The 22551-nt window shown below is 36.7% G+C and overlaps 1 protein-coding gene across 13 annotated transcripts in view; it reads left to right on the forward strand.

Annotated features, from left to right (window-relative positions):
* Window positions 1-22551, forward strand: part of PPIP5K2 (diphosphoinositol pentakisphosphate kinase 2) — a 49642-nt gene that overhangs the window by 19977 nt on the left and 7114 nt on the right. For 5 of the 13 annotated variants that reach the window (XR_003532236.1, XR_003532237.1, XM_027671278.1 and 2 more), the window contains exons 10-28: window positions 317-418; window positions 974-1060; window positions 1958-2033; window positions 2115-2224; window positions 3287-3372; window positions 4006-4131; window positions 4242-4363; window positions 5794-5976; window positions 8244-8385; window positions 9983-10206; window positions 11065-11192; window positions 11387-11501; window positions 14069-14176; window positions 14262-14378; window positions 15025-15198; window positions 17548-17721; window positions 18952-19021; window positions 21065-21184; window positions 22057-22119. Coding sequence is in view for 10 of the 13 variants with exons in the window: in XM_027671278.1 (XP_027527079.1) it covers window positions 317-418; window positions 974-1060; window positions 1958-2033; window positions 2115-2224; window positions 3287-3372; window positions 4006-4131; window positions 4242-4363; window positions 5794-5976; window positions 8244-8385; window positions 9983-10206; window positions 11065-11192; window positions 11387-11501; window positions 14069-14176; window positions 14262-14378; window positions 15025-15198; window positions 17548-17721; window positions 18952-19021; window positions 21065-21184; window positions 22057-22119 (2327 nt within the window). In the remaining 3 variants the exon portion in view is untranslated. The other 8 variants (XR_003532238.1, XM_027671280.1, XM_027671281.1 and 5 more) reach the window with 8 other exon arrangements.

Raw genomic sequence — 22551 nt, forward strand, 5'->3', positions numbered from 1 at the left:
AGTCCAACTGCTTTGTCTACAACAGAGTATATATCCACTAGGCTGTCCAGGGTGGGACTGCAGCATGTGTGTGTATAACACATCTGACCTACCTGTAGATGTGCTTCTTTGGGTGAGGAAGGTAGAGTGGTTCAGCATGGGCTATAAAGCCCTCCTGAGAAGCTGTGCATACATACATACATACATACATACATACATATATATATATATATATATATATATATATAACCGGTTTGGTTTGGAGTTCGTGTGTGTTTTGTGAGCTGTGCTTTAAACTTACATGATTTTTTCTTTTCTTTTTAACCCCTTTTTTTAGAAATATCATAATGAGAGAACTTGCTCCCCAGTTTCAGATACCATGGTCAATTCCTTTGGAAGCTGAAGACATCCCTATTGTGCCAACCACCTCTGGAACAATGTAAGAAAACAGTTGCTACACCTGGATTGTGCAAACTCCCAATGTAACTTTTGTGTGAATTTTTTTTTCTCTTTACAAGGTGTGCCCACTTTGGCCTATGAATGCTTGTTTTGTGTGCTGAAAACAAGGAAGGAATCACAATTGCTATGCCAGCAGTCAGAGTTTCTCACCCTTAGTCAAGCTGAGTATAGAACAGCAGATTTTCAAGTGTAGCGTCTTTTATGCATAGCTTCCACTGCTAATCACTGTTCCAGCACCGACTTAATATGCGCTTCTAATAAACATCCTCTCTCATTTAATGATCCTCAAAATTGCCGTTTTAAAAACTACTTAAAATAGATACTCTATAGTTACCTAAGTCTTAAAATCAGTATTTATATTTTACCCTTTACATCATTTTCGGTTAACCTTATATTCTTACATATCCTTCCATCACTTCTGTAGTTATGTCAGATGTCTGCAACTTTGTCAGTTGTCTTGATTGTGGTTGGTTTAATGTTAAATAAAGGACCTTCAGAGGCAGAATTGTGAAATATGACTCTCTTGAAATTTCAGGATGGAGCTCAGATGTGTTATAGCTGTAATACGCCACGGGGACCGAACACCAAAGCAAAAAATGAAAATGGAGGTAAAACATCAGAGGTCAGTGGAATCTTGGTAAAAATTATTGCCCATGTTTTAGAGCAGAGGATTTTTGGGGTTGTGCAAGCAATGAGTTGAGCAGGAATTGCATAATTGCACATTGTTTTTTGCTTTGTTTTCTTTTAAATCTAACTGATATTGCAGTTAATTAACAAGCATGCACCTCTCTTCCTAAAAGAACTGTCAAATTACTTGTAGAGATTTCCTTCAACACATGGCTTGTGAACTGTCCTGTTTGATCTTAAGGAAAATGTGTTTATATCTGTAGATGTCTTTATTCAAAATAATGCAGCAAAGAATATTTCTGGTTCTCCTTTAGACCATGACTTCTGTGTTTCGCTTTTTATCATAACTATTGTGTGAGGTATCTTAGAGTAACACCTTTTTGTTCTTTATTTTTGTCAAAGTATGATGACTCAGAATTTCTGGTAGATACCATGTTTATGTTAGCATTATAAAATTACTTATGTAATTGACCTGGAATTTGTTGAAATTTCAGTAAAAAAGAATTAATTATTTTGTGACTAGATTCTTGCATTCAAAACATGCTGAAGAAGTGTAGGACTTCTCCTTTTCTATTTTTTGGTTCCTACTTCTGTTCAGAATCATTCTTGAAGGTTAAGAATTGACATTAGCTGCATATTGAAATATGTAGAATATTTTTTTTTTTTTTAATACTTGGCAAGTTAGTAAGAGAACATTTTTAGTGCTCTTATTTCTCAACTTTCTGGGGAAATGGGATTTGAATAAAATCTGATTTGACCTCTGTAGTGCAGGTTTTAACGTGATTTTCATATAGTATAAAGGTGCTAATTTTAGACTACTTTGAGAGGCACTTGTTCAAGTACTATTTTAATTTATTAACTGAACTTTAAATGACTTTTCTTTTTCTTAAAGATTTTTTGATCTCTTTGAAAAATGTGATGGATATAAATCTGGAAAACTAAAACTGAAAAAACCAAAACAATTACAGGCAAGTTTGTCTTTATTTTCTTGATGTAGTATTTTGTAAATAGAAATTTATTTAAAGAAGTCCTATGTTTCCTTTCTTTAGGAAGTGCTTGATATAGCAAGACAGCTCCTTGTAGAACTTGGGCAAAACAATGATTCTGAAATTGAAGAAAGTAAAGCAAAACTTGAACAGCTAAAGACTGTGTTAGAAATGTAAGTGTCTAAGGTTTCATAGCAACAAAGTTCTGTCTGCTGTTTTGACCTCAGCGAAGTTCTATCTGATGTTTTGATCTGTATCACCAGTTACTGCCTGGATTGCAATGTTATCAAATATGTAATGATATAATAATTCAAGCACAAAGGTTATGAAGAGAAAGGATGTCACATTTGAACCAGGCCATCACTCTTTTTTTTTCTTCTTGTCTTTTTAATTGAACTTGTTGCTGTATCTAGTGTCTCAGTATACTTTTACCATGAGAAGGTTGCTCTCTTGGGTATCAAATTTTGTCTTCTTGCATGCTTTTAAAATGAAGGTATTTGTATGCAGGGTCTGCTTCTTGCAGTGTGACATAAGAAGTCTGATAGAGCCAGTAAGAATTTTCATCATGTGTACTTGTCTATTTACAGCAGACTTGGAGGATTGCAAATAAATCGTTGTATATTATGCCTGAAATATTAAGTAACTTAAAAAAATAAAACCCCAAACAAACAGAAAACAACAGAAAAAAAATAAGGCTTCAAGATTTGTTAAAGATCTGGAATCTTGGAATGCTAAATGGAAGTAGATAATTTTAATTTAAAAAATTATTGGGGCACAGACAGCTATTACTGAAATTTATGATGATTGATTGAAATCCTGAGTTCTGCTTGAGAACTTAATGGGCTAAAAAAATAGTAGCCATCTACACTGTCAGACCAGATTCTTGAGAGCCACTGTAATTTTGTGTCTGAATAGATAAATCACTTGTGCAGTCTGCCAATGCTGCTTGTTGTTGTTTAGGCTTTTTTTTTCAGTTTTCAGAGTTGTAAAAAAATAGTAGTAGGTTGTATTTTAAGATATTTCATTATCACACAGTTGTTACTTCTGTTAATTCTGTTCTTGTTGAATTAATGTTTTTTCTAAGCACTGCTTCAATAAATGGTGGTCAAGTGCACAAATCAATGAACAGCATAGATTTATTATATCCTGTTACAAGATCTTAGTAGGTTTGGAGGAAAATATTTAAAAAGTTTCTCTCCCACTTCCTCTCTCACTTTTTCTTGTCCCCATTTCAGGTATGGGCATTTTTCAGGCATCAATCGCAAAGTTCAGTTAACATATCTTCCTCATGGCTGCCCTAAGACTTCCAGTGAAGAGGAAGGTATTGTATTACTTTTGCACCTAATCACTTAATACCATGTATATTTTAATAGTCACGGACTACTGGTATGACATGTCTTGATGTTAAGAAGAAGGGATATTTTGTTTTGAATTAATGTTTTTATTGTTGGCAGATATTTACAGTCTCTTAACATGCTGAATTGTATACCTAAAACTATTTAGTAAATTTTTATTCTAACACTATTCTTTTGTACTAGAAAAGTAGCATGAAAAGAAACTTCAGTGATTTCACCAAGATGATGTTTTGAACTAGGATAAGAAAATCTCACTCAACAATTACTACTATCTTTAAAACTTTTATAAACTGTAGGGTGTTTAGCATCCAATTTGTTTTAGTTTTTCTGTCTTGATTTACTTTCTGCTTCAGATTGCACGCTAAATATTTTTCACTTATATTTTCTTCACAGTTTAACTACTTCAGTTTTCACTATTTAAAGTGCCCATTTAGTTTACCAAGTGAATATTTTCTTAAGGTTAGAATGCTATTAAAGATTCATAATGTTGAAGAGATCCTTTACTGAAGCCCTGCAGAGACCAAATATTTTTTGTTCATTTGGAAAAAAAAATTTACAATTTGCTTAATTGCTAAACTCCTCTCTTTGTGTGCAATTAGATAATAGAAGAAATGAGCCATCCCTGCTTCTGGTTCTAAAATGGGGAGGAGAATTGACCCCTGCAGGCAGGGTTCAAGCAGAGGAGCTTGGAAGAGCTTTCAGGTGTATGTATCCAGGTGGACAAGGTAAAAAAAAATTATAGTAATATTTTTTTTTAAAGTGATGAATGTCGTAAATCACTTTGGAAGTTAATCCAGTGGAAAATGAGAGTTTGAGCAAAATGTTTGTTTGGTAGGAGATTATGCTGGATTTCCTGGATGTGGTTTACTTAGATTACACAGCACTTACCGACATGATCTCAAAATCTACGCTTCTGATGAGGGACGAGTTCAGATGACTGCAGCAGCTTTTGCAAAGGTACAATGTGAAATGGTATTTTCAGTTTTAAAATTCTGATGTTCTCACACTGTTTTTTCTTTTGAAAGCTGGAAGAGATTTATGGTTTATTAGAAAAATGTATTTTCAAAGAGTAGTTCAGTGTGAAAAAGTATTCCATTAATGAGCCAAGCATTTGAAGTTCTTGAGCAGATGAAGACAGGTTCTAATTAAACAGCCGTGTCCTAGACATCTGTGTCCTTCATGACAAATCCATAGGATTCCATGAACAAGGTAAAGTCTGCTCATTTGAAGACCAGAGCTCTAATGCAAGTATTTGTCTTGTTCACTTGTCCAAGGGTCTGTTATAACATGAGATTTCAGTTACCAAGGGTGCCATTGACCTTCACATTCCTGACACTTCTGAGTAACAGCTCCAGGGCAATGCCTCTGCTCAATAGTTCATCAGTAAGCTGTGTCGAAAGAATTGTCCTGGTTGTTTTGCAGAAATCTGGATTGCTTGTCCCTTGCAATATTGCCTATGCATGAGGTATTCAGGGCCAAGCACACCCATGGAAAACAGGGCCTGCAATCAGGAGGCTTTCTCTAGTTTTGTTAAGAAAGCTTTATCCATTTCCCCTTTTAATTCAGATGGTCTGTAGCAAAGGCCCACCCTGTTGTTGCCCTGTGCTTATTTGTCCTCTGATCCTTACAAATAAGTTCTCAACTTGTTTGTCACTAGTTTGAAAGCAGAAGACGTGGTGTTCAAGCTACTCCTTGATGAAGAGCCCAACTCTGTCTCCCTTCCAAAAGGCCCTGTACCTAGTTATAGCAAAACACCATTCATGTGAACTGTTCTACCACATCTCTGTAATAAAACTTAGCTTTAAGCTCTACAAGACTTCAGACTTCCTATTTCTCCTATTTGATTCCATGCTGCATGTGTTTGTACAGAAATATTTCAGTCACCTGACCTGGTTTTTCCTTGGTCAGCAGGCTTGAAGAGACACCACCCCATTTCCTTCCTTATTCCAGAGGCTTTCTGTTGCCAGAAAAATCATGAAAGTTTCTAGCCTTCTGAATTTTGGAATTCTCCATTCACCTCTTTTTCAAGGCCTTTGGTTGTCCTGTGGCTCACAGGACTTTTGCCTCTGCAGAGTCTCTGCAAAGACCTGAACAGCTGTCACCTCCCAGGAGCCGTGTTGGCACCCGGTGATTTGGGTTGCTTCAGCTGGTGCTGGGTAGTATGCTCTGACACCATCACTGTTGCACCATCTGTACCAATCGTGCACACTGAGGTAGTGTTTTGTGGGTCATTTCTATGCAAATACCTGCATTGTGTCTCTGTTTATCCAAACCATATGCAAGTGATACCATCTTGAATTTAAATTAGTTATTTGGGTGGGTTTTTTAAAATACTCATATTCTTATCTTTATCTGTTTTGCCTGAATAACTGTGTTATTTGCTTCAGGGGCTACTGGCCTTAGAGGGAGAGCTGACTCCTATTCTTGTCCAGATGGTAAAAAGTGCTAATATGAATGGTCTGTTGGACAGTGACAGTGATTCTTTAAGCAGCTGTCAGCATCGTGTTAAAGCAAGACTCCATGAAATTCTCCAGAGAGACAGAGAATTTACTGCTGATGACTATGATAAGGTTAGCATATGATTAGTTTGCTATGAAATAAAATAAATAGCCTCAAAAATTCCTGTGAAAAAGTAATGAGCAGTGATTTTATGTATCTATTTTGAAAAATTGTTGGTGTGCTCCTAAATAGTTTGAACTACAAAGGAAACTGTACTAATTGTGCTGTAGGTATTTTGTCTTGCAAGTTGAATAATCAGAATAGCTACTAACTTTGAAATAGGAGTAGGTAGGGACCTCGTTCATAAGTATTTTTCACTGTTCCATGAAAAGTATTTTAAGTATTCAAGAAATTAAGTTATATTGTTCACATTTTTTGTAATGCTTTGACAGTATGTGGTATTACAAAACGTTTTCCTGCCTACTGCGGTTGTTTCAATATTTAATCTGCTACAAGGTTTTTGTTTTGTTGGTTTTTTTTAAACTAAGAATACTAAGATCTGAAAACCAGTAGAATACTTTCTAATGAATGAAAGGAAATACGTTATTAATATGCTAAATTAGTGCATAGTAATACAGTTTATGTTGACTTAGTACAGAACACGTGATTGTTCCTGGTTTTAAGTATAAGTAATATTTGTTATTGCAAAGAAACTACTCTCTCTTTCAATTGTTTTCACTCTGTCTCATGTAACAGCTAAATACAAGTCCTCAAATGAGGTTTAATCTTAAACTGCTATTTTTGAAAAGATGTGGAAAGCAAATTAATGAAGAACAATTTTACTACCCTGCTTGTATGTGGATTCATTTAAACGTATAAAGTATCATTCAAACCACTGCCAGCAGTGGATTCACCAGTACTTGGAAAAAGGGAGTAGGTACAAGGTGTCAAGGATTTACTGATGTTTGCCATATAGATGTCATGGCATTTGAAATGTGGCTGGAACTAACAGAGCAGTCCTTCAGTCACTGAAGGAACTAACCTTTGGGATTATAAAGTAATAATAACTTTGGTGGGGTTCATTTATATGTGGGTGTTATTTCAACTTGCTTGTGATTTGGGAAAACCACATGGGGTTTATTCCTGTGCCTCTCTCTCTCTATTATGTATAAATAAACCAATTCCTTGATTTACTTGGACATGATACAGAGGAAGAAACTACTTATTATTTAGGTAGAGGGCAGAAGTTTTCCATATCCAAGTTATTCTACGCATTTTAGGAAGGCAAGGAAAAAGCAAATACATATGTGTTATGTGTATAAATTACTGTTTAATATCATTGCTGACTTTGGATTCTGCGGACTTTTCAAAAAAAAATGAGGCTAAGCCTCACTTACATTGTTTTGATGCTTGATGGTAACTTCTACAACTTCTAAAGAACATCTTATATGTTCTTGGTATATGTGCATTTGAGACCCCTGGTGGCCTAGTGGTTAGCATGCAGGACTTTCACTGCTGCGACCACGGGTTCAAATCCCGGTCTCCTGGCCTGATGGAGGTCGTTAGCCCTGTGTGGCCATCCATCTATGAGAAGGACACTCTAAACAAACCTACGTCCTGAGGACCTCACTGCCATTGTCCAAGCTTGCTTGGCCCCGGCAGATGAACCTTAGGATTAAAGGGTGGGCTCAGTTCAGCGCAGGCTGTGTCTCACCTAAAAAAATCCATTGCGCAGGCTGGAAAGGTAAAAGACCTTTCCCCAAATCTTCGTTCGCGAAGATGGGCCATTATATGTGCATTTAAAGGGTGTCTTTTTGTGTTTTTGTCCTGTAGTCCTATAGAAACACAAACTGAAAACAGGAACAGACAAACTTTTTTTTTAGGTTTGATTGCTATTGCAAATCTGGTTCTTCCCCCCAGTTTTGCTAAGAAACATACTTTATGGAACAAAAAGTATTTTGTGAGATATGTAGCCTAATGACAACATTTTGCACAGCTTTTTTTCGTAAGCTTTTGGATACAGAAGTTACTTGAAAGGGAGTTATGGAAGCTTGCAAAGTATATACAGAGTTTCAAACATCTTTAAAATTTTCCTGTCTTGGAACAAAAAAAGGAGTTTTATGAATTCCTGTAGTAGCCCACATTTACTATGTAGAATTAGTTACTGTATGAATTTCCTGTCACCTTTGAATTCCTAGTTAATCTTCTACCTTTTAATGTATTTTCTTTTTGTAATGCCTCAAAGGGAGTATATAATTGAGAAATGATTAAAAAAAAGAACAGCAACCTGCTTGAATGCTTTTTCTCCAGTACTTGGAATCTTTCATATGTTCCATCTTATCTGAGATCTTTCAAATATGTTCTGTTAAGGTAATTTTGTGTTTCTGTCAAATTGCAGCTTACTCCATCTGGAAGCATCTCATTGATAAAATCAATGCAGGTTATTAAAAATCCTGTAAAGACATGTGACAAAGTCTATTACTTGATCCAGAGCTTGACATCTCAGATCAGACAAAGAATGGAAGATCCAAAGTCTGCAGGTACTCAAACAAATTTGTAGTTGTATTTAGTTTCTCTTGTTAATATATGAGAGAGAATTGTAACATAACTTTTTGTCATCAAACTCACTTTTAGAAGAACTTCAGTCAACCAGTGGGTTAGGGATTTTCACATTCTGATTTCATATGCATAATTTTAAAGTAAAAAGCAAGAGGAACATGTGGCCGTATTGCAGGTGAAGGTTCTGTGGTGTTCAGATATTCAGGCCTCTGGTGCTTGCAGAAATTCTTGTCTTAATTATTTGAAACTCGGCATTCCACAAAAGTAACAGGAAAAGCAGATGGTACTAAAGCTAACTTATATAGGTCACCATGGCTAGGCTTTGCGAACGAAGATTTAGGGAGGCTCTATCCACGTCTGTTACAAGCACACTGGTGGCTAATGAGGCTAATACAAGATAGACATATCCGATTGCAAAAGGCACAGCAGAAGGACTCCTTAGGTGGTATATTCTGCAAGACACGATTCTTTCTGCATTGTCTTTTCTCCTCGGGAGTGATCCTGTGTGCTTTCTCAAAAGCATCAGCAGCGTTATAGATGGTGTGTCTCCAGGCCTCCCGATTTGAGGCCAGAGTAGACCAGTTATGTTGATCAATATGGCCGAGGCTGAGATGTTGTTTCAGGGAGTCCTTGTATCTTCTCTTTGGGGCTCCTCTCCTGTGGCAGCCAGTGGCAAGTTCACCATAAAGCATGATCTTAGGGAGGCAGTGGTCCTTCATCCTTGAGACACGTCCTGCCCAGCGCAGCTGTGTTCTCAGCAACATGGCCTCAATACTTGTGACTGCTGCTTGTTCTAGAACAGATGTATTGGTCACATAATCTGACCAGTGGATGTTTAGGATTGTACAGAGGCAGCATTGATGGAAGCGTTTCTTATATAGGTACATTTTGTATTTAAATATCTTTGCTGATGATCTGTTGCTTGCTGTATGATGTGTTGTAGTATTGCATAAAATGATATTCAATATTAGTGGTGGCCAACCAGTGAGCTGGAGTGACCACAGTGCTTTTTCATTGCTAGCTAAATATGAGAACGCTTGCTGTCAGTGTTCTCTGCAGTGTTGAGTGTGCAAACAGCTTCTGTCTGAGGCTGAACAGTGCAAGTGTCACAAGTATCAGTGGTTTTTGTCTATTTAGTCTAATCTCCTGTCCCAGGATGGGGATAATTCATCCTTTTTACCTGTCTCTTGCTGTTGATGTGTGCAGGAGAGACAAATGGAATGTGTCATCTCTTCTAAAACAAACATGTTGGATTGCTCCTCTTCTTCCCTCCTAGAATTTTCTTAAAGCTTTTTAGTTGCTTTTTATCCTTTTTAATATATATCTGTGCTGTAGGACACCTTATTCTTGGTGCTGTAGTTTTGCTTAAAGGGCCAGTGATGCATTTCTGCAGCACTGCTTTGTACTATTGTAGTGCTGTGATGCTTTCCACACTAAAACTGATCATATGCACAGCTGTTTGTTCTTCTTAGACGTAATGAAGTTACATGCAATTCCGTTGTTACTACCATGTAATTCAAATGTCCTTTTGTTACTTGAATGGTCTTGATTACTTAGAAGAGATATGTGTCTATCCAGATATTCAGCTGTACCACAGTGAAACTCTAGAGTTGATGCTGCGCAGGTGGGCCAAGCTGGAAAAAGACTTCAAAACAAAAAATGGAAGATATGATATTAGCAAAATTCCTGATATTTATGACTGTATAAAATATGACGTACAGCACAATGGATCCTTAAAATTAGAAAACACAATGGAATTATACAGGCTTTCAAAGGCATTAGCTGACATTGTTATTCCTCAGGTAAGCATTTTTAGTTATTAAATAGAAGAAATGTAGAATAAGTGCTTTTTCACATTTTTGGAAAATGTCTACTCTGTCTTTTCTATTGAAGTTCCTGTATTTTGCAATAATAGAAACCTCTAACATTACCTCTTATTTTTCAGTAGCAAGCTGATTGGTTTTTGTAGGAAAAATTATATTCATAATTCATTAAGCTGAGTTTGAGGTGAATTTTTCTAGCAATTTAAGCTGTGAACATGTCTCCTTCCTTTACAGTAGTGTATTAAAATAAAGTGGTTCATCTCAACCATCTTCACAGATTTAAGTGCAACCTTTGTGAACAACAGTGTATTCTGAAATTGCTTTTAGTTTCATTTTCCTGCTTATAGCAATTTGATTTTGGGGCTCTTTGCAAATGCGACTGTTAATCCTAATCTATGTAATTTAACCTCTCTTAAACATTGTAAATTTAAAAAGACATTCCTGCTTTTTCAAAATGCTGACACTCTGTGATAAGAATGTAGACATCAAGTTCCACAGAATTTCAGGCAAGATAGCAGATGGAGATGGTAACAGGAAGGAGGAGCGACCCCCTAGATGTTTTGCTTAAGAAAAAGAGCTTGATCATACCAGAAGATGAATCCTTTTTTATGGTTTAACTAATGAATGAAAAACTATTTCTCTGTATCAAATCAAACAGTGAAAAGGCAAACTGCTTGTTTGGTACATAAGTAATCAAATGTAATAAAAGTGTTAAACAAAATGGTTTGCAGCCAGGGCAAACTAGTAGATGAGTAATTTGGTTTAATATAGAAGCTTTGAATTAGAAGGCATTTTAATCTTTAACTGAATGTTAAAAGTCAATTTCTTCTTACACAGGAATATGGTATTTCTAAAGCTGAGAAACTGGAGATTGCCAAAGGGTACTGCACTCCTCTAGTCAGAAAAATTCGTTCTGACCTTCAGAGAACTCAAGATGATGACACTGTAAATAAGCTTCACCCTCTGTAAGCCAGTTACTTTTTTACATGGTTACAATAATTCCTGTAAGAATTAATGTAGATATTCCATAGCTTTCATATTTAAAGTGTCTTTTTAGCTCATAGTAATCAGATATTATTATTTATTTATTTGTTGACAGCTTTTTTTAAAATAGGGACACATCTCATCATGTTCTAATAGCACTTTTCTTTCTTTTAAGTTACTCCAGGGGTGTTATGTCCCCGGAACGCCACGTTCGCACACGGCTCTATTTTACCAGTGAGAGTCACGTCCACTCCCTGTTATCCACCCTTCGTTATGGTGCCTTATGTGATGTGAGTTCAACACTTTCTCTGTTAAAGCTCTGAAGAGGAACCTTAAGGACTCAGTCTTGCTATGAGTGTGTCAACTGAAAGCATAGTTTTCTTAAGTGACTTTGAAATTTATCACATTTTTTCAAATATTTGATTTCTTATTATATATGCAGAGACATGTTTCAAATTGCATTAGCTGTGTTGTGTTAGTCACAAATATATTTGGAAAGGACAGATAATTTTTTTTTTCCTCTATTGTCACCAGTAATTCTTTCAACTCTTTTTCCTTCCAGTTATCATTTAGGGTTTTCTTGAATTTACTTCTGGACTGGATTGTTATTTTTGACTGTTGACATATTGTCAGGACCTCCCTACCTGACTTGAAGAATGCTCATGTAGTGCAAAGTTTCTCCTGTGCAGTGAATTGTCTTACTTTTCTATACTGTTGTAGAACACCACAAAGGGGGTGCATTATTCTCCATCTGATTGTCTTTGATGCCAAGAACTAAAAAAGACAAGGTCTTCAGATTTAGAAATTATTTAACTGAGTTCTTGGAGAGGATAAATGCAGCACAACAAATCCCAGCTAGCTGCTTGTAAAATAGAGCTTGACTAACATACTAGCTTTTGAAATCACTGTATTGACATACTTGCTTCTGGTAATGGATGACTAAACTCACTGATGGCAAAAGCATTTTTCATCCTAGACCTCAGTGAAATGCTACAACATTTCTAAATTATCAGACTAAAACTCCAAGTTTTAGTCTGATAAACTTTTAAATTTTCTTTAAGGTGGATTACTAAATGGTTTCTTTCCTAGGGCATGAAGAAAGGTGACTATTCATTTCAGTAGTTTAGGATGTGATGGTTGTATTTCCTCTGTATACTAGGAGGCTTCATTTACTTTGTCTGTTTGACTATTAGCACGATACCTGGAAACACTTTCCGTAACATAGTTGTTAAAATGAGTTTCTTGCTAAATTAGTGGTTCTCATTGGAAGAATCTTAAAACAGTGCCTCTGTCTACAAGACATATCATCATTGTTGTCATGGTTTGAAAAGGCCCAAAATCCAATTCTGATTCCTAGCCCCCCTCCCACATCTCAACCCCATGTGAGATGGGTTTTCCAGACAAAAACACGAGACTCAATATGGGGGGAAAGGAATATATTACAGGACTATACAGCAAATAAATACTATAATACACTGTATACAATCTTAACTCTATATCTATCTCTACCATGACAATAATATTTACAATGGGCCAAATCTCTTCTCCCTCCAAATAAAAGTCCAGGAGAGAAGAAGAAGAAAAGACCCTTTCCAGTCTCTCAGCAACAGGTCTCTCTAGGCAGCAGGCTCTCTTCTTCTCTTCCAGGCAGAAGTTGCTGGCTCTCTGCCAGCACACACGAGGGAGGCCTCCAAAGCCTCTCTCGGGCCCCGTCTTCAAATGGGGGTCTTTCCGTGGACTGCGTTTCCCAGGACAAAGGGGCGCGTCACCACGGTCATATCGCGAAGCACAGGGGTCTTCGGGACAGTCCTTATCCTCAGGGGACTCAAGCCCCTTTGCAGAGCTCCCATGCTCTGACTCAAAGATGGCTGCCAGCTTCTCTGAAGCTGGAGCAGGGGGGGCCAAGGTCACCCCACACACACACATTCCTTCGGCCGTCCTGGCTTATCTCTCAGGAGGCCATGAGCTTCCTAGCTCCTCTCAGCAGTGCATACTGCACTTTAGGACTCCTCTCAGTCCACCACCCCCTCCTCTTTCTCGGAGGGGTCTCTAGTGAGTTTGGAGGTTTTGGTTTGTCCAGTTCTTACCCCGCGAAACTCTGTTCCTGCTGCTGGCTCGGTTCTACTCCTGCTGCTGCTTCTTCCTTCTCCTCAGACATCTCTGTGTCTTCCATAGCTGCATACCGGCATCTGCTGCTTTTCTGGTCTTTATCAGTTGGCTCTTTGCCACTGCTCTTCGGATGCTGCTGTATCTACTGCTGCTCCGTCTGCTCCCAGCGTCTCCCAAGGCTGCCTACCGGGAGAAATTCTCCCAGCTCTTAGCCACAGGCACTCAGCCCAGTTCTGAGTCCCTGCAGCCCCCCAACCGGGGGCTGGGGGGGGCAGAGCCCCCTAAGGGGCCGGAGCCCCAGCTCCTCGTGGCTCACCACAACATGGCCACCTCTTCTTCTTACAACAAGTACCACTGCTTCTTTTCCGGTCTCCAGAGATATGTTTATATTTTGCAGGAGCACTGATTGGGTCAAGCCCCAAGGGTCACCACCCCCTGGGGGTTACCACTTTCAGCTTCAGGGGGAAACCTGGTTCAAACCACTACTTTTGACAATCAAAAGAACATGAAAGACGCACTGAAATAAAATATGAAAAGTTCTCCCTTCCACTTCTCATTCATTTGATGAGTAATTTTAAGTCACTTGGTTTTTTGGATGTATCTCTGCATTTTCCTTAGGTGTGATAAGCTTTGTGCTTCTGCTGTAAATTTAAAATCTGTGTAAATGGGGAAAAGGTGAAATCATCAGTCTTTTTAAAGAAAATAGCTAGGTTTTTGTGTTGATTTTTTGTTTTTGTCCCTTCATAAGGAATCAAAAGATGAACAATGGAAACGAGCTATGGATTATTTAAATGTGGTCAATGAACTCAATTACATGACACAGATTGTTATCATGCTTTATGAGGACCCAAACAAGGTATTTAAAATGGATAAGTATCTTCAGAAGTGAGTAGGGCTGAGCTATGTATTGCAGTATAAACCTATCTAATATTTTCCTTCAGGAGCTTTCTTCGGAGGAACGTTTTCATGTAGAGCTGCACTTTAGTCCGGGAGCCAAAGGTTGTGAGGAAGATAAAAATTTACCAGCTGGATATGGATACAGACCTGCCTCCAGAGAGGTAGTAATTATGCCTTTCTTTAAAGCAAAAGTTAGTTTTTCTGGAGAAATACCTAAAATAAACACTGGAAAATAGTTAGGTAAAAAATGAAAGTGTGATTTTTTTACTTTGGTAGAAAAATGTCCAGTAAAATATAGGCAGTCCCAATCTTTTCCATTTTGAATGGGCATTGAGGTAAAGGACATAGATAATTTGGACTGTCTAAGGCTTTGCCAGAATTTTTGCTAGAAATACAAAGTACTCTTTGTAAGAAAAGTAATATCAACATCACTGTCACATGAATGATATTCTGGCAATTGAAAGAAATATTTAAGAAAGTAGTTCAGCATGCTTATGAATACAGATTGTTGAGGAAGGATTGATGTTTTCAAAGATATATGGTCAGGTCTGTGGACTTACCACATGCTTTTTGAGAAAGGATTGAAACCAAAGCTTGGCTGGAATTCTTCTAATAGGAGAAGAAAGAAGAAACACATGTAGATTATTAAAATCTAGAGCAATTTGGTCAATTAACTGTGATTTACATCTTGTATTTTTAAAATCAGCTTGCTTTATCTTTACAAAGAGGATTTATTTAAGAGCCGCTTCTGTCTACGTGTTTCAAGGTGCACAGATAAATGGAAAATGAATTATGTGTTGTTTGTAGAATGAAGGCTCGAAGAAAACCTCTCACAAAAATGATAGTGATGAGGAGGCACATGCTCCTAAAAGAGATGAAACAGATCGATCGGTAGTGATGTTCAAGCCAATGGTATCAGACCCAATTCATATACACAGAAAATCACCCCTTCCAAGATCCAGGAAGATTGGTTCTGTTGAAGTAAGTGTTTGTGTTCCAGATAATGTCTTTGACAGAAATTAACTTTTACTTGCTTTTAACAAAACAAAACCAAATGTAATTCTGCTTTTGGCTACACAGCACCAGTAGGATGCATCTCACAGAAGGTTTGCTCTTGCTCTGTGGGAAATCCTCCATGACAGTAATTTGTCTGAAGGAATTTTTAAAAAAAAAATTACTGTACTGTGATAAGACTTTCTTTTTTTTTTTCTTTTTAAGCCACTTTAGAAAAGTCAGTATTTAAAAATGAAGACTTTTTCAATCTAAACCTACACCTACAAACTAAGAGACATTGCTTTCATATTCATCATTACAAGAAAGCTGCTATTGGGAATTAAGCAGACTTTCAGGGTGAGCCATGCTAAGAGGGAACAGAGGGATTGGGGGTGGTAGGGGAGGTACAGGAGGAGAGGCAGGTCTTCTGCTGTGTTTGCTTTCACGTGGGGTGAAAGTGACTCCACTTATCAAGCTTTTGAAGGTAAGAAAATAAACCTGGAGCTTTTTATTAAGTGGCTGGGGTTTGTGTTTCATGAATTCGCTAGATAACATCTTGAACCGTCGAGTTTGCTGCGTTGAAGGCCATGACATTTAGATGTGCTTCACAGACATGGCTTTAATGTCACAGAGGTGGGGGGATGCACGGCTGTATCACTGATACCATTTGGATGATTGGATAGTTGAGTGGCAGAGCTTCAGATGGTGCATAGTGGCACTTCTGTGATATTAATGCTAGAAGCAGACTAACAGCTTCTTTTTGCCTCATTTTCAGTTGCTTAAAACCATCAGAAATGAAGATTCACACCAAAAGCTTTTTCTTTCATGTTTGTGTTGGGAATGGGCTGTTTGTATGCAGTAAAAGTATTATAGATTTGCAAGTTACTTGGTTATTGGCAGTGTGGAGAGAAAAAGATGCATGGTTCCTTTCTATAAGGATATTTGTATAACTTCACATGACTTCCATAAATTAACAGACATAATAAATGTTAATGTCTTACATTTTCTATTTCCAAGTTTTTTCATAAACAAATGCTCACAACATCAATATTTTTGATTTTTAAAAGCTGTTTTCATTATGATCATGCAAACTCCCCTCCTAGTTATGAGTTCATATACGCACAGTTTAATAGTCTATTACTTCAAACTTCTAACTATTTTCATAAATTATGTGGAAGTTACTTTCACAAGATATCAGTAGCACAAATTGCCAAATTTTGACTATGCAGATAGTATATGTTGAGATCTAATGTATTTCAGCATTCTGTGCTTGTTTATTTGCGAGAAGAAATTAGCCTATTTAGAGAAAACATATACTATGAAATATTTTTTCTTAAAAGTAAAATTGGAAGTTTCATCTGGCCTACTGAAATCTGCAAAACCAGTATTTGGAATATTTAAACCAAACAAAGTGTTTAAAAAAAAAAGTTACTGCAACTTAAACTGCAACTGCCTTGAACTTTTTTTTATTTCCTTTTTTTTCCCTCCTGTAAGGCAATTCTCTCTTCACCTATGTCCGTTAATTTGAAAGGACGCTGTCAGGTGTGAGATTATATGGAAGTTTTAATCTGGGTTATAGTCAGCAATACTTACAGAAGGATCTGCAACTGTAACTGAGTCATGAAAAGAAAAAAGAGCAGAGTTTTAATAGTAAAACAAGAACATAAAGTTCATCAACATTGGAAAGCAAATTCTGTATTGCAAAAAATGTTAATGCTAATGATACAAAATGATGTAGGGTATAGGGGGGCTCTTAGCCTGACACTCTCCTCCCTTGAAGTCTTAATAAAGTGTCCAGCATCAGATATAGTTCAGGACTTCTTTAAGTTTGGAAAACTACTATCAGAGAGGTTGGTGCTACTACCAGTGAGTCAGCTGTAAGGTCTCAAAGGCAATTTAAAAAATGAGAGTCTTTCAGATAAGTTTATAGACCAGAAATGGAAACTATTAAGTAATAAATAGGAAAGTTTAATGTACTTAAGAGGGGAAGAACTATTAAACAGGATGTCAAGGGTAATAGATGTTCTGTTTCTAACATGTGGAAAATTCTTAAAGCCATGAATCAATTATTGTTAATAAATACCTTTCTCTCAAATTAGTATACCAGAAATTTGATTGAAGTGTTGTATTAAAAGATATAGCTGGATGAAAAGATAAGAGTGGAACTGCTAACTTCCTAATATTGAATTATTACTCTTCTCTATTCGCTGTTTAATAGTTTTAAAAGTAGTATATAAAAGGGTGCAAGCAGATTGGGTTTTTCTTTTCTGTTCATTTGGCTCTGTTGAATCTAACTTTGCATGCTTTGCTGTTTTTTGCCCCCTTTCTCACTTCCAGGAAGAGAGCCCCCTGAGTGTGTCTAGCCCAGAGTGTATTGGTACCTGGCTGCATTACACCAGTGGTGTGGGTACTGGGCGTCGAAGACGCAGATCAGGGGAACAAATCACTTCTTCCCCTGTCTCCCCTAAATCACTGGCTTTCACATCCAGTATTTTTGGCTCATGGCAACAGGTTTTTAAACTTTACTTCATTAAACATTTTATGCATTCCAAGCAACAACTGTCTTTAAGGACATCTAATCCCTTGTTATGGATTATGTTTGAAGCAAAATCTTCCACTTCTTAAAATTACTTGCTGAGAATGTTTGGGGGAAAAAGAGCAAGTGCATGTTTTTCCACTGAATGTGTTACATGTTTTCATAAAAATTTGGTTTCTTTATAGGAATTGCAAATGTTACCACAGTAAAAAAGACTTAGTGCAACTGCCTAATGAAAGAGATTTCTGCTTTGGTTTAGTTGTCCTTTAAGACTTTAAAACCAGCATTGCTTAATTTGGTGGTAGGTAAATTGAAAAAAAAAATTAAACATTAATAATTGCAACCAATACAATTTAAAATAATCTATTTGATACTTCATGCTGCTATTCAAAACTTGTTTTGCATATATCATATTTTCAGTGGCCTGGTATTAACTATTGCAGGGAAAAAACTCCTAGCACTAATAATTCTTGCCTTCTGTATCCAGAGGTATCTGAAACTCCCAACACAGTACATCATCCATTGACTTATACAATATTTTGAAGATTGTTCTTTATACTGGGGGGTGAGGGGAAGGCAGGAAAAAAAAGAAACGCCAAATGTCTTGGAAGTACCAGTGAAGATCTAAAGATGTTCAGAATGTCAAGATATTGTTTACATGTATGACAATGGATGGTGTTCTGTTAACCATATCCTTTTTCTCTGAAAATTTTCATAACTTAATATTGAAAATTCTAAAACTATTTACATTGGAAAAGTTTATATCAGCAAAGGCTGTGAGCATCTGAAGATTACACTGATTGAGCCCGTGCATGGATCAGTGATTGTATTGTGTCCTCAATAGCTTGTCTGTCTTTCCTTCCCTCCCCTCCTTTTTTCAATACAGGCGCAGTTTAGGAGAGTGCATTTGGTAAAATGAAATAAAATGTCTCAAATGTTTGTTCTCATATCGGTCTTGGTCTGTGTCCTTTCTCATTCTGAATGCTTGCTTTGCACCACTTCATTGCAAGGAACTCATATGTGAAATGGACTCCCTTCAGAAGGGGATATTGCATGATCTTTCATGTTTCCTTTACATATTTTTACTAACACTTATCATACAGCTTATTAACATGTGTCTGTCTGAAACAGGCTGCTGTATCAAGTTAAATGGGTGTTTCATGCTGCTGTTCTACTTGCCCTTATTTTTCTGTTTTTTCATCCAGGTCCTATCAGAAAGCAATAGTAACTTACGAACACCACGAACTATTCTGGAACAAAAGCAGAGTGGTCTAGGTATGTGCCTACAATTGAAATTTTGTTTGATGTTATCAGCTTTTCATCTGCCTGTTGTTCTGTACAGTTGTATATTCTTTGAATAGCTTTTTTGTTAACAGGACCCAATAGTACTTGTTATCAGTAACATATGCTGAGTGTCTGCCTACAAACTGGACAGTTTTTCTGCAGGAAAAGTTTTAAAATAAATTATAACTGAAAATAGCAAAGTATTTGAGACTGTTCATACTACTGATTATTTACTGCTCGCAACAGGTGCACAGGACTATTTTTAATGTAAAGTAGATTTCTATTATAATGTTGCTTCTGATGGAGTTTTCGGAATTTGCAAGAATCTTTTGGATTGAAATGGCCTGCACTAGAAACTGTTAAAACACTTTTCTTGAAAATTTCCTGTTTCCTGCTGCGGGCAATTGATGAAACTGAAGATGTTTAAACGAGGGGACTGGGATGGGGAAAAAAACTCAAGTTTCTTGATAGTATCAGGGGTTTTGCACATATTCCCTCTCCTAAAATTAATTTCTTCTTTTCAGCATTAGAATGAATCATGCTATAATTCAATGAGTTGTTTCAAATTCCTTTAATTCAAGTGGTGCTTTTCTGCTACTTCTTTTAAACAGGCATACATATGACTCATATGCAAAAAAAAAGAAATCATGCACTACTGTAAATCAGTCTTGCTTTTTTTTTCTGTGTGTTTTTTCATGGGAAAAATAAAGTGTAGAAAATGCATAAGCTGTGTGCATAAACTTAGAAATAGCTTTTCCTTTCTTTGTAAAGATATGTATTTTTTGTATTATTTTTTGTATGTCTAATCTTTCCGTGATACTTTTCTTCCTATTATATTTTCCCTTAGTAAAATGCATACATCAGGTGCTCTTGCTTATTGAAGTCCTGTTTTTTATTATGTGCTTGATAAAGTTAAATGACTTTTATTTTATGTGACACAATATGGCTTGTGGAAATTGATGTATTTCTGTGTGTAGATTAAGGTATTATATTTGGTGTGAAAGGCTTTTGCCACAGACCAGGCACCAATTTTTTTTGGCTGTGATTGGTCACATATGCTAGTAATGTTTCCCCTCACTGGATTGTTAAAAGTAACTAGCATCACTGGATAGACAGCTGGTTTTCAAAAGAAAAAGCTGCTGCTACTCATCAAAAATAAAAGATAAGCTCTGAGATGATAAACAGCTTCTCCTTTCAACTAACAGTAAAATATAAAGGAAAAAAATTGAAACATTTTTTTCCATTTTGTTCATTGTTGTATGTAAGTTTCATTTATGGTTGATGATTACGAAAGTTATTTTTATATTTTTGTCTGTGGCTTTCAGTGATTTGTTTAACTCCCATTCTGACGAGTTGTAATAAAAGTACTGTCACTTGCATGGAGCTGTGCAAAACTCTTCTCAGGAAAGGAAGTTAAGCTAAACTTTTAGGTATTTTCAGTTTGTAACATTGTCAGTAATGGTAGCTGAAATATGAATAGAGTTACTTCCAATTTGGTTAACATTTTCTTGGGGTTAGAAGGGAAATATTCCTATCTGTCTGTGGAAATGCATGAGTACTTCATTGCAGCCTATCATCTCAAAGGTTGATTTGGATGAAAGCAGTGAGCAGTATTTTTCCAGTTTATATTTGTTTCATAAATGCAGGTTTTAAAATACACAACTTTCACATCCTCCTCCTCCTCATCATCTTCATTTTGTTTTGTTGTTTTCTTTTATGTTTACATTGATGCTAACTGGTAACTTTTTTTTACCAAAAGTGAAAACAGGACAAGAACTTACTTTGGTTAAAGCCAATCCTCTCTTTGCACATAGAGCAGAGGGTGCTGTCTCATGAGTAGAAGCACAATAAATTATGATAGTTTCAGCCTACAAGTCCCACTCTGACATTACAAGCATATTGTGAACCTGTCCAAGGCACTGCCAAAAGCTGCCTTTTGTGTGGTAAGAGCCATGTGCTTGCATGCTGCATGCATCCCCAATGTGAATGGACGAACACCTGGTTGTTGTATGTATTTTCTCTAACTCCCATCAGGGTCTCACTGTGCGGGCCTGTTTAGCACCTCAGTGCTCGGGGGTTCTTCAAGTGCACCTAACCTACAGGATTATGCTCGTACTCATCGTAAAAAGCTGACTTCTTCTGGCTTCATAGATGGTATGTGCACACTCTCGCACATGCACGCACAAACCCATGTGCCACATTGAACTTCTAAAGATTTTGGTGGAATCCTAGAATATTTTGCCTTAGTATTCATTCTGTGAGTTTCTATTCCTTCTTTATTTGTCTGTAGGTTGCTTATGTTTTAATTTGATAGCACAGTTAATTCTTGTTTGTCTTGAATTGAACACTAGCTCACAGGCTTGTAAGGCGTGGCAGGAGATTTCAGCAAGTCCCTTTTTTAATTAAACTAAAATTTTTGGTTTGAAATTCTGTAACCATTTTAAACATTGGCTTTTATCATTGCTAATTGATCTTCAAATTAAATAAATTACTTGGAGCATATGTGAGGAATGAAAGAAATTATAAAGTAATAAGTTAAATACTGATGGTGAAAATTTTAGGATTCCTAACCTTTTTTTTTGGTGGGGGTTTGGATTACAAAGGAGCAGGAGATTTTCAGTTTTGGATAATCTGGGGTAGAGAAGAAACTCTCACTAGATTTCGAATGTAAAGATGCCAAAGCACACCTTTATAACTGAGGTGAAACTATTCACACTGTTTTCCCCCCCACTTCACTACTTAGTGTTCAACTCTAACCCAAATAACCTCGTATGCCAGAATCACCAGCTCATTCTGCTTGTTTTCATACACTTCATTACACGTCTTGTAGTTACCAACAATCCAAATTTTCTTCTTTTTAACCTCTATTTAGATTTTTGCCCTCTTCCTTGGTCCCCTCTGCATGCCGCTCAGTTCTAATACCTTCTCATCATTTCTTTTTTTCTTCCTTCTTCCTTTCCTATTTTAAAATCTCCGTCTTTTGGTAGCTGTTACAAATTTCAGGTACCTGTTTTTCTCTTTCTCAGACACCACACGCGGTTCTGCTGTTAAAAGGTTTTCTATCTCATTTGCTCGACACCCAACCAATGGTACGTTTTGCTTTTATTTTAAAAACGAAAACAAAAACAAAAGGTTCCTTGCTTCATCCCTTTTATTTTTATTTCAAATATGGGGTGTACAGTATCATCCAACTGTCTGTTGTTCCTAACTTCAAGCACAATTCCAAATATATTTGTAATCATTAGGTATCCTAAATCCCTCCTTTACCATTCATTAGTATAAATAAAACATCGAAATTCATTTCTTAGAAAAATCCTTGAAAAGAAAAAGTGCTACTGTTAATCATGATCTCTGTAATAAATTATTCTCCCCAACTTCTTGTGTGATCAGACTGTATGGTACAAGATAAACACAGAATGAAATCTGATCTTATTGAACATTACACTTCTTGATAGCTTCTGCTTCTTCTTTGTCTTTCTCCTGCTGACCTGATTCCCTGAGCCTCCCAATTCTAAAATAAA

The sequence above is a fragment of the Neopelma chrysocephalum genome, unplaced genomic scaffold, assembly GCF_003984885.1.
Source record: "Neopelma chrysocephalum unplaced genomic scaffold, ASM398488v2 Primary Assembly neopelma1_97065, whole genome shotgun sequence".
NCBI classification, from domain to species: domain Eukaryota; kingdom Metazoa; phylum Chordata; class Aves; order Passeriformes; family Pipridae; genus Neopelma; species Neopelma chrysocephalum.